General features: G+C 48.9%; 4 protein-coding genes across 4 annotated transcripts; 2 read left to right on the top strand and 2 right to left on the bottom strand.

Moving 5' to 3' along the window:
• Positions 1-1040: 1040 nt before the first annotated feature.
• DEU56DRAFT_920077 (uncharacterized protein) lies at positions 1041-3762 on the bottom strand (the record flags this gene model as incomplete). Its single annotated transcript, XM_041358383.1, has 8 exons — positions 1041-1113; positions 1169-1350; positions 1413-1556; positions 1603-1779; positions 1838-1875; positions 1929-2379; positions 2427-3397; positions 3504-3762. 8 exons carry the CDS (start codon positions 3760-3762, stop codon positions 1041-1043), a joined length of 2295 nt encoding a protein of 764 aa, XP_041200953.1.
• A 291-nt stretch (positions 3763-4053) lies between these two features.
• On the top strand, positions 4054-7339 carry DEU56DRAFT_874448 (uncharacterized protein; the record flags this gene model as incomplete). The annotated part of the gene is given in 10 exon segments (XM_041355957.1): positions 4054-4490; positions 4525-4639; positions 4694-4984; positions 5044-5120; positions 5153-5265; positions 5285-5349; positions 5395-5398; positions 5518-5987; positions 6017-6908; positions 6972-7339. The coding sequence occupies 10 exon segments, from the start codon at positions 4054-4056 to the stop codon at positions 7337-7339; spliced, it is 2832 nt and encodes a 943-aa protein (XP_041200954.1).
• Positions 7340-7600: 261 nt separating this feature from the next.
• On the top strand, positions 7601-10859 carry DEU56DRAFT_920080 (uncharacterized protein; the record flags this gene model as incomplete). The annotated part of the gene is made up of 12 exons (XM_041358384.1): positions 7601-7880; positions 7953-8005; positions 8059-8130; positions 8206-8517; positions 8588-8701; positions 8751-8831; positions 8896-9195; positions 9270-9499; positions 9988-10309; positions 10366-10454; positions 10505-10738; positions 10805-10859. 12 exons carry the CDS (start codon positions 7601-7603, stop codon positions 10857-10859), a joined length of 2142 nt encoding a protein of 713 aa, XP_041200955.1.
• A 449-nt stretch (positions 10860-11308) lies between these two features.
• On the bottom strand, positions 11309-12009 carry DEU56DRAFT_920081 (uncharacterized protein; the record flags this gene model as incomplete). Its single annotated transcript, XM_041358385.1, has 5 exons — positions 11309-11622; positions 11670-11748; positions 11801-11874; positions 11929-11940; positions 11970-12009. 5 exons carry the CDS (start codon positions 12007-12009, stop codon positions 11309-11311), a joined length of 519 nt encoding a protein of 172 aa, XP_041200956.1.
• Between the last annotated feature and the right edge of the window lie 235 nt (positions 12010-12244).

Raw genomic sequence — 12244 nt, forward strand, 5'->3', positions numbered from 1 at the left:
TAGGGGTGCGACATTAAACAATCGTTCTATCATAGGCGTTAGGTCAACAGTGACAGCCAGCATGAATATTTTCAGCGACTTACGGGACCGTCCGAGTGGCACTTTCATCAGAAATGGGGATGGGTGAACCTAACTCTACGCGCAGAACAGTGTAGCATATTGCCAGGTTTCGTCCAGCTTACGGGCTTATGGAAGTCAAGTACAAGAATGGTCTATCCGAATAGGATCGGGAATGAAAAAGGCATTGTGCGGAGTTTACCGAACGGTGATGGGAAAAAAGCGCTCACATTCAGTGCAATTGTTTCCGTGGGCCCAAGTCTATGACAGTCTGCACGTAAAATGTCAGCATCAGGCTACCAACGAAACGAAGGAGCACGTTGCCGAGCCATCGTAATGATCGTATAGCCTGATGGAGGTGGAGATCATCATCTAAATCGCATTTTTATTTTGGACCGTTATCGATGGAGGCACCACGGTAATGAGGAGTCTGTTTACCAACTCCGAGGCGCAAGAACTGCAATGGAATTGTAGCATGAACACCTGACCTATTTAGTTTTTCCCATTTCAATCTGCCATAACGCACCTGATGCTTAATATCCGTTATAGTTGTATCTACGAATGAGATACAGTGACTGTGACTGTGAGGCCAAATTGTGTAGTTCTGTATACATCAGCAAAACCCAAATGGGGTATGTGGCACTGCATATTGCCGTACAGTGACTCAGGGTTCGCAGGAAGGTCCCCCCATGTGCAGCCGAGCCGTAGTGTGTGCTTCGGATGTGTCATGCTGTGCAGTCGGGTACAGCTGGCACAGCGCTGCACAATCCTGCACAACACTGTAGCGCTGTATGACGCTGTATAGCACAAACCTGCTATGCAGTGTCATACAGTGGTGTATGGTGTTCCATAGCACTCTTATTACACTACCAGTACTGCTAGTATAGTTTTTGTTCTTGCATGCTAGCAGCGCATTAATACGAAGCCAATGATAATTCAATTCAAAATAAAATGATAGGACTAGTAAGTAGTAGTATGTAAAACTACGCGAGATCAACATCCCACTCTGAGCTGTCGTCACCTTCGTGATCACCAAGGCCGGCGCCATGTACATTCCTAACTCGATGGTCAATATACTGCTACTGCCATGAAAAATCATGCCGAAACTTACATGCCTTCCAATGCCCAAGCTTTGAGCATTTGACGAAGTTTCGGCCCGTGATACGCGTCTTTGTTCGTGCGGTTGAACAGCGTAGAAATGCGATCGTATGCATTCTCCGAATCCTCGATAGGCGTCTGCTTGGTGCGATTCACCTGGCCATATTTACTGTAGATGCAGATGACATTGCGAATCTAGGATAAACTCAGAATCAGTGAATGCACTTCAAGTTTAAGCATACTACAGGCGCACTCACAATAGTCCCAACGAGGAAGAGCGCTGCGGGCGGGATGGTCTTCTGAAACTCGGCGAAATGCTTTAGCGATTTGGATCCATTGTCATAAAATGACTTATGGCAAACGATGCGAACTGCGTCGTTTGCAAAGTTAGATGCACGACCCTACTAGATGTTTAGAATCGAATATCAAGGACGACGAACAACGTACCTCAGAATCAGGCTCGCCACGCAAATATATTGCTTTCTTCAGCAAAGCGGTTGCCTTGAGTTTGACGCTATCAGTTGTATTCCCGTTGATGCCGAGGGCGAGTTCATATACCATCGGAACGACAGTAAGTACAATCTGTTTGATCTTGCTGCGGAATGTTGCGGCATCGTTAAAGACCTAGATCCGTGTGACTTAGTTAATGGAAATATATCTTGGTAAAAATCGGAGCACTCACCACGGTAGCCATCCCCGTTTTGAACTCAGGGTAGTAGCCTTTGTATGTGTGTCAGTGGGCGGTAACACTGTAATTAGAGAAAAGAAAATACCTTTCTCGAGTTTGCGTTTCTGTTCTTGCCACTGTACGATCGCTTCCGCGATCACTTCACCACAGACTCCGGTACCACCGATGGATTCCTCTTTGTCGGGGAATGGGACTGAAGTAGCAATATAGAGCCTGAAATTAGCCTTCGCGCGGTCAAGGAGTTTTTGCCAGAGTGATGGGTAGAACCCAACATTAGTTGCATCACGATTGGTAGCAGCACCCTTCGCGTTCTTGGTGCGGTGGCGCCTCCCACTATCGATATCGACCTCATTGAGATCCTCCAAGTTGTCCTGCTGGTCAGAGTCACGGTCATCGCTTGACTGGGAGTTTCTTGTGCAAGCACGCTTGGTCTTCGGGTGGTGGTTCCGTGCACTGCTCAAATACGTAGGGGACGGAGAACGTGGTCGACAATTTTTCGTGTGGTGAGCCTGGAGGATATCATAATCGATATTTGGCTGAAAAACAGTGTCAATACATGGCGATAGTATGGGTGAGTACTTACGACTACGGGAGCGTTCAAAAGACTCGGAACTTGTTTGTTAGTACTCTGTAGACCGGATCGCTTTGGCGCCGTCCTGCTAGTGGTGTGGTTATTCCGATCATGACGGTCCATGCCAGCCACTCCCGCGCCATCCTCATCCTCATCCTGTGAACACACGCTATGATCAGGTGCTTGCGTAGGGTGTCTTGCTTGCGTGCTGCCACGATAGGTTTGATCACCGTGATGTGGGGGGTGCATGACGGTGTCACTCCCGTAAAAATCCTCCTCGTGCTCCATAATCTCATCCAAATCATCGTCTTGCGCAAAATCTCCACCCTCAAGCTCGTTATCAACGCCATCATCTTCTGCAAAATCTCTGCCCTCCTCAATGTCATCTTCATTCTCTTCAACGTCATCTTCATCCTCTTCAATGTCCGCCTCTTCATGACCTTCTTCAGTTTCAACGATGGTCATATTTTGACTGACGAAGGAACCGAAAGCAGGAGGAGTGCGAGCAACGGTATGGTGGGGTGTCATGGTCGCTGATGGCTCCCGCTGAACAGCAGTGTTGAGAATAGGAATAGATGAGCCCGAGCGTTGGTTGACGACAGAATGAGAAACACTACGAGAAACAATACGAGCACCAGCAGGATGCTGGACAGCTGGAATTCTACTTTCATCAGCCTGATGGTCATAAGGAGCGCCATAAGAGGCGCCGTGAGAGACACTTCGAGAAGCACCGCGAGAAGCACCACGCCGAGAAGCACCACGACGAGAAGCACCACGAGAAATACCACAAGAGACGCTGCGAGAAGCACCTTGAGAGGTACCATGATCATGGACATAGGGCCGGGCAGGAGATATCGTTAAATCAGGCTGAGGATCCGTTTGGTGGGACTGGAGTGGTTTGGAACCAACATATGTTGAGGGAACTGGATGACCCTGCAAACCAAACCTTCCCGTATCCGCGACGTGTAGAGCAGGTGTGGGACCTGCAGCACTAGGGTTTGACTCGGATGCCTCCTGCTAAATACCAAACATTAGTACCGCCGTGATGATGCAGTTTCAGGAATGAACATCAACCAAGCAGGTACTTACTATTGCACTTAAGTTTTCTCCGAGTCTCAAGCTGCCGAGGAGCTTTTCCTCCCTTCTTCTTCTTTGCCACCGGAGCCATCGCATTTTCAGGTTCATCAAACGGGACAACGACGTTCTGAACCTTTGATTTTCCAGGTGCTCTGGCCGGAGTCTGAAGAGCATTTCCTATCTTCTCTAGCTGAGAATTCCTTCCTCCAGCACCAGCACCAGGTCGGTTGGAACGACGACGGGGAGGTTGGACCGACGTCACTGGGTTCATTGTCGATGTCTGATTCAACGACTTGAAGCGACGGGACTCCGACTTGTTGCCCCCTCTGTCGGCCCATGGTAAGCACACGACTAGTAGGCGAGTGATGGAGAAGATGAACCTTCAAAATCAGGTTAAATAATAGTTACAGCATCCATGGGTAGGTACCAGCATGGTGCTTAATTACTAAGTGGTAGTACTACCGAATCCGAATCGTACCGACACGTTCACGAGTTACGTACTAGTACTACAGTAGCAAAGTCCAGCACTAGTACCTCTGTCCCGACTCCCTGCTCAATCTCAATGACAACTAATTGCCCTAACTGTTTGAAAGAGTTTCAGAGCGCTTGGGCTGTTTCACGACACCTGAGCCAGCCCCTTACATCCTGTCTACGATGGGTTGATCAGCTTGAGGATGCAGCGCAAATCTTGCAAGACTCACAGTTCGCGGACCAGCACGCAACTCTCGGCCCATCTGAGTCGTCATCCAACCCTCGTCATTCCAGAACACCAAGCCCTTTTCAAGTTCAAGTTGATAGTGAGGAAATGGTGCATGTTCAGGATTTGAATGACTCGGGCTATTTCTACGGTGACGAGGGAGGCGTGGTGGGCTTGGAGAGTGACCTGCCAGGGTCGGTTGAAGAGCCTTTGGGCAGCCCAAGCTTCGGAGAAGCCCTTACGTCGAGCGCTTCAGGAACGCTGCGAAAGTGTATCGGCGCGGCCAGACCCTTTTGGGACAGGTTTAATATGGATCCCTATTCAGCATATCGCAAGGACAAACCTTTACTATCCATTCGCGATCCCGTCAGGACTGGGAGCTCGGCAGCTTCTTCTCCTGTGCTCGTCATTAAGTATGGCCGCCATAGATGAGTTCCTGGAGCTCGAATTAGTACGGCTTGAGTCAGCTGGCATGTTACCGTCACAAGTGCTGATTTCTTCGCAGATTAAAGCATTGTCTCTCTCCTTTTGTACAGCCAAGGAGTTGCGTGGTCGTGCTGAGCTGCTACCTCCTGTTCCGAAGTGGCAGTACCGCATAGTCTCAACCACTCACCCAACAAAACAGCCGCTATATTTGTACTGGCGCGATCCATTGGATTGTATCGAATCGCTTTTTAGCCACCCGTTGTTTGCTAAAGAAATAGATGTCACGCCGCAACGTGTATATCACACAGTGGAACGCACATCACGAATTTACAATGAATGGCTGACAGGTGACGCAGCATGGTCGATGCAGGTAATACATACCTGACTATCAATGGTCTCCAACTTGCTAACTCTCACATCTCATCGTAGTCACAACTTCCAGATGGTGCGACATTGTTAGGCATCATACTGTCCTCTGATAAGACCAAACATCACCAACATGACTGGTGGACGTGTCGCTCACCCCGCTCCTGATCAGCCTTGCCAATATCAAGATGGCAACTCGAAACAAGGCATCCTCACATGCTTTCCTCCTAACAGCGCTGCTTCCAATTGCTGAATTTCTGCATCCAGTGAAACGGAATGCAGAGTGTTCTTGAAGCCCGCTTAGTCCACCAGTGTCTAGATATCGTGCTAGAGCCGCTCAAGCAAGCTGCACGCATCGGGCCGGATGATGTCGGACCCACTTTGGGAACCTCAGATACTGTTTCACTCCCTTAGCTTCGTACATTGTCGATACACCCGAGGCATGCATGCTCGCATGTGTCCGAGGAAAGACCTCACCGATCACTATGGCTATGTATGAAAACTTCGGAGACGCCTTCCAGCACTCCCCTCGAACAGCTAAAATGACTCTCGACCAGCTTTCGAGCATTAGTTGTGACCCCCTCGACGTCGAAGGTTACTTTAATGCATGCGCTCCATTCCGCCTGAGTGGCGTAGCCCAGCCATTCTGGCGTGATTGGTCACTTGCGGATCCGCATGTATTTTTCACTCCCGAACCCCTGCATCACTGGCACCGTGAGTTCTATGATCACGATGTTAAGTGGTGTCTTGCAGCTGTTGGCGAACAGGAACTAGACTTTCGCTTCTCCGTTTCGCAACCACTCACGACGTTCCGACACTTCAAGGATGGCATTTCCAAGCTTAAACAAGTCACTGGAAGAGCCCAACGTGATATGCAACGCTATATTGTTGCTCTCATTGCCGACGCAGCCCCCCGTAGTGTTGTGATAGCTGTTCGCGCGCTGATGGACTTTCGCTACATATCGCAAGCGACAACGATCGACGAAGCGCATTGTCAAAGATTCTCGGTGCCCTCGAGGAATTTCACGAACACAAGCAAGAAATCATTGCTTGCGGTGCACGTCGAGGTGCAAAGAGCAAACAGGTCCTCGACAACTGGCATATACCCAAATTGGAGTTGATGCAGAGTGTCGAGCCCAGCATACGTCAAGTCGGCTCTCTCTTGCAGTGGTCTGCTGACACCACAGAGCACGCTCACATCACCCTAATCAAGGATCCCGCAGATTCCTCCAACAACATCAACTATGATGCTCAAATATGCCGGTTTCTTGATCGCCGAGAGAAATGTCGAAACTTCCAGATTGCAACATCAATAATCGCTCGTTCACAATCACAGTCACAAGCTTCTACTTCTCGAATGACGGACGCCAGTTCGGAACATCATGACGAGTCGCACGACGAAGATCCACACGCCGACAAATCAAACTTGCAGACAGGTTTGGATGATCTCTGGGGGCCGAAGCGTGTAGTGACCGATTTCTTCAAGAAGGCAGAGCAACTCTCTTCAGATATTGAAGTAGCCAGACCTCTCCACACATTCGTGGTCGGTGCAGCAGCAATCCACCTGAATTTCGATCCTTCGATACGACGCATACCAGTCGATGTCGTCGCTGAAAAATTCTCTCTACCTGACTTGCGGGGAGCACTCGCTGACTATATTCAACGAGAGGGCATGGCTCAGAACGTCCACTCGCTGAGGGGACAACGCCGAGCATTGCCTGATGCACCTCTTCCTTTTAATGACCTTATGGTCTGGTTTAAAGTACGCGTGCAGCAGGCATCGTACCACAGCCCATCAATCACTCCTCCTGCTCTCACAGTCAACGCGCATCCTCCGAGCGCAACTTGGAAGTATGGGCGTTATGACGCTGCTATTTTCACTGTTGATGACACCGGACGTGAACAATGGCCTACTAGTGGGCTTAAAGGTATGTTTCTCAGATGTCCATTTGTATACTTGTGTCCGAGTTTGACATCCGAGCAACTTGCAGGCCATGATGTTGTTGAGGTGCACCTTATCATGCAACCGCTTCCTCCACGAGGAAAACCTGGTAGTGCCCCTTGGGCCACGCGTTTTCTTACTTATGTTCAGCGCCTAGATGTTATGCCTCAGCGTCATGGAAGCTTGCTGGAATGCACAACACAGATGCATGTTTTAAAACGTGCAATGCGATCAGCAGGGACTCCCTTCGGTGATATCCTCCCACTAGATCAACTTCGTTCTTTTGCTCAAATTATCCCCCGCTTTGGTCGTGTTGCTGATTCTCGTTTAACAGCACAAAATAGTGCTCACTTTGCTCAGACATTCTTCCTAAATAAGTACATCAACAAAGACTTCTACTATGCTATCTCAAACTAGTGTAGTCTTTTGCATTATGATTCAATGGTATGAAGATGATAGTTGATATTAATTATTGAAGCACTCTGCGCTCGATGTATGATACTATGCGTCACTGTAAGACACTGCACAATCCTAGACTGTACGAGGACCTGCTGTGTAGCGCTGTATAGCGCTACCTTACGACACGTGGCTCTCAGCTGACTAATAAACTCCAGTCATCAATGGAGATGATTGACAGGCCAACCCCCACTGGTTGTCAGCATCATACTACCTCTCTCAATGCCTGTCACCAGCAATCTCACTGGCATGGCTCTTCCAGCTCTTTATTCTAAGCTCTCACAGAGTTCAAAATCTTGGCTCTCAAGATCACCCTCAATGAATTTGATCCTCCCTCCTCAATGTGTACAACTCGAGAAAATCTCCTGTTCCTTGTATAATCATGTTCCAACGGAAACAGAACTTCAAGACAAGCAAATCCTTGAAGACCTCAAGACAGCAATAAAGACAACACTCGGGGTTCAATTTACAGACTTGGATAATCCCAATTCTTTAAGCTTAGGTTAGTATTTCTCAGATCGCTTACTACACATTCAAATCTTCTTCCTGACCATTCATCAACACAAACTTGAAGACCATTGCGCCATTGTCCTTGAAGCACTCCAACATCCTCAACCTCATACAATTGTAGGCCGATCTACACGTTAAGTATCGTAGATTCATATTTACCGTTATCTGAGGTCATCGCCGATATCACGCCTGCAGAGTACGCGGTGGTGGTAGCATTTACATCGGAAGAGCGAGATTTTGAAGTCAGAGCAAAGTAAACACTAGAGTAGTAGCTGAGTCGTACGCGTACACTGACCACGTCTTATTTCTTACTACAGATTCGTCTACTTCGCGGATACTCAAGATATATACATCATGCCCCCCTTCCCGTCCATGAACAACCAGCTGCGCACCTTGCGAAGGCCGTGAACAAGTTCATGGAAGCCATCCCTTACGACAAGCTCCTGATCGACACCACTGTACACCTCAATCACCGCATCCAAAACAAGGATTCGACGAATATACCAGATCTACACCTTACCGTCACAGCACAACCCCCGGAGGATATAGAGTCAGATGAGATGGTGGTAGCGAAGCCGGTGTCCAAATGGGTTGGAGAATGCGGGCTTTCCTCAGATACCAACTGCATGGTGCGGAAGCTAAGCAACACATGCGACGGCCATCAAGACATTGATTACGCTTTCATCATATCCTTCAAAGAGCGAATTAATGGCAACAACCGAACGAAGGGGATACCACTATTCAACAACTTCGCTCAGCTCCCGCGCTAGATTACGAAGACTTCATCCCATCCCGCATCAAGAAGAGCTTGAGGTTTGGACCGGTGGAGATCAAGTCTCACACCTGGATTGATATCAGCGAGGTCCGCTATAGCATATACAAACGTGGCACGGACGGTCACTTTGATTTCAACAACAAGGATGCTTCTACCTTCGCAGAGGGGGTACGTACTATGTGTTCACCTTATTAGTATCTACTAATTTTTGGCCTCAACTCGCCCCCCACAGACCCTTTACCCCGTGTTGCAGATGGGTGATGTTGAACGCATGTTGGATAACGCCGCAGATAGCTTGAAGGATTACATTGTATCGTTGATGGAGGGTATGGGTCTTGAGGAGAGTGCAGTTCAGAGTGCGCGTGATTCCCATCCCGTATTCGAGCCCGTTTGGGGGGCAGCCCTCAACTCTATCTCCTCCGCGATCTACCTTACAGCATATTGCCGCTACTTGACTGGCGCCACCACAAATACGACAAACGCAAGACAATGCACGTTGTCGTTCAACAACCCACAAGCTCCGAGTCTACCAGTACCGGACCCAACCGAATCCTTCGACCATTACGGACAACTTCTTCCTCATCTGATCCCACAACTCGCCCCTAGTCCGCCACGACGCCGGCCTCTTCATCTACTGGGTTATTGCTCGACGTGCAGCCTGAGCGCTCAGCAAAGAAGTTGAAGGTTCAGCCGGAAGGTGAAGGGTCTACTAGGGGGAAACAGCAGAAGGAGGCAAAGGCGCAGGTGAATGGGAGTGGGAGTGGAGGGGAGTGGCAAGGGGAAGGGGAAGGGGAAGGGTCGTCAGTAGTGGGCTCTTGCCGTGCTGATCGTCAATGGTAAGTGTCCGTTGTTCGACTCAACTTCCTCTTAACACTGACGATTTACAATCGGTAGTACTTCAAATCTTCGCTTGTTCCGAGTCTATCGCACCAGCACTCCGAGTCTTTGAATTTGCTGGTCTACTACTACTAGTTTGTTGCATTTCTTTTGTACTTTCAGAGCCTACTACTACTATGGATGTTTCTCACTGTACTGTGCGCTAGTTAGCCTATGTAGGTACTATGAGATTCGCGTACAATTTGTCACATCACGTTTAACTACTCACTCTCGGCGTGACCCGGGAAAATTGAACTACTAACAGCATAACTTCAATGGCCTCCGGTGCCCAACCTGCAACAGACACGTCTCTTACAGGGATTTCACCTGATCATCATGATCAAAACGCTCGCATGAGCCCCAGACCCATCTAATAACACAAGCAATTCACGCCGGAACGTGTGCCAGTACCACCAAAACCAATAGGACCTTTTTCTGCAGTCTCCAGCTCAAGCACAGAAGGACCAGTCGTAAACAACACATCCATCATCCATCATCGCACTCCATCCAAGTCGTCCATCTCTGAGGCCCAACATATGTCTACTACTGTAGTACCTACTGCTATGCAAGGTGTTTTGCATTCTAACTTGAAGCACATTGGAACGCCTAGGGCCATTGGCGCTCTACGAAACCGATCCCCTGCATTATTGCGCCACTTGACCACGCCGAATGTTGCGCGTTCTACTCTCGGGTTGAACGCGAACAAAGTTCCATCACCTGTATTCTCGGTAAAAACAGAGTCAGACTCAAACTGCGAAGACAGCGACAATGTAAGTTCAACAGCATCCATACACGCTATCTAGTACTAAATGTCAATATTGCCCAGGAATCTACTCACACCATCGACACCCAGGCCCGGTCTAGCGAGGAACACAAGGCCCAGCTCGTTTTGAACGCGACCCGTGCACAGCAGATGTTTGCTTTGCGGAGAAGACACTCGCAGATTGCGTTGTCCAGCAGAATAGAGCACTTGGGCTCCTCTACCAGTTCGAGGCTACAGAAGCTGGGAGGAAGTTGGAGGACGCTCATATCGACATCGGTTATGTACGTCATTCGGTCCGCAAAATCGGCATCACATTGCTCGAAGACTCTACTAGTAGTAAGCCTAGAAAACGTCGTCGCAAATCTACTAGTCAGGTTGATGGTGATACGCAGCCCGGAAGTAGACTTGGCTCTGCCACTGCCCGGGCCACTGGCAGGTAATTGTATTCTGTTAAATTTGTTCGACCGCTCCTATTGACGTATTTTCTATGAAATAGATACAGGATCTGCGAGCGCGACCCAGAGCTGAGTCAAACACTCGAGATTCTTCTGAGGTAGCGCCCGATTCCTTGACCTGTTATTCAAACTATAGATACTCTTCTGGCACGACTATATATACTGGCAGTACTACTAGTACTATACTGTTTGACTTGATATCCCGGATCTACTGTATTAGCAGTCGCAGTACATTCTTTCAATGAATCAATGTTTGTTTCAAGTCGTTCTTTTAAGTCGTTCAAACTCAAGTCAACTCGAAGAGCTGGTAATACTAGTACTACTACTCGTCGTTCGCTGTAGCGCGCTATGTGGTGCTATGTCGCGCTGCAGAAGTCTACTTTATGTACAGTTATGTCATTGTGCACTGCACGTGGTCGCTACACATCACTACAGGTGCCTGCAACTGCTGTAAGGTGCTGTAAGATGCTGTAAGCTGCCACGGTAGCTGTGCTAAATTTAGTGTTTTGCTGATGGAGACCATAGTCATCTTCCGCTTCTCGATAGCTTGACTAGGCGGGGAGGAACATATTGCTTTTCAGCCATGTCGGTGTCTGCCTGCTCGTGGCTTTCGTCATCGTCCATGCTCGCTGATCTTCTTCGATGTTGTTGTCGGCTTTGCCCTCATCCTGATCGCCATCGTTGGTCAAGGTGTCGTCCTCGTCTAGGCCTGGGTCCTTGTCCTCGTCTAGGCCTGGGTCCTCGTCCTCATCTAGGCCTGGGTCTTCGTCCTCGTCTAGGCCTGGGTCCTCGTCCTCGTCTAGGTCTTCGTCCTCGTCCTCGTCTAGGCCTGGGTCCTCGTCCTCATCTAGGTCTTCGTCCTCGTCTAGGCCGGGTCCTCATCCTCGTCCTCGTCCTCGTTCATGTCGTCACCCTCGAGCTCGTCCAGATCTTCATCTTCCTCCTCAGACTTCTCCTCATCCCCATCCTCCTCGCTGTCGGTATTCTGTGACTGCGCAGTGTAGATTCAGAGAATTCATGAAAAGGTCGGATGAAAATCTCACTGCAATTGTGCTACTTAGCCGATGTCTTTGGTTGTTAGTATGGTTGCGGAGAAACTGTTGGATCCAGGCGCGAACTGGCCACGCGTTTGCAAACTTGCGCAAAAACTCGTGTTTTTTTCTGCACCTACACAGCCTCAGTTCTAAGTTCTGTCAGGTCTTGTATACTTACCTTTGTTACTACAGAGCAACATCGCTGTCATCTTGTCCATGGCGTGTCATTTGAAGGTTCAAATACTGTCTACAGAGTTGTCTCGTAGAATCCTCGAGTTAGAATATCAGCCAGGATTATTTAGACACGTTTGTGCGCATATAGTCTGCTATAGTTACCATCAGTGCATTATACTGCCGCTTGTCGTTTCCCAGGCCCATCGCCTGCTGCAATTGGTATCCGGTACGTTTACCAGCAGCTCCAGCTGGCTTCAGGATCAACCTTTTGGGCTTGGG

Source organism: Suillus clintonianus (genome assembly GCF_016758775.1).
Source record: "Suillus clintonianus strain FC179 chromosome Unknown DEU56scaffold_197, whole genome shotgun sequence".
NCBI lineage: Eukaryota > Fungi > Basidiomycota > Agaricomycetes > Boletales > Suillaceae > Suillus > Suillus clintonianus.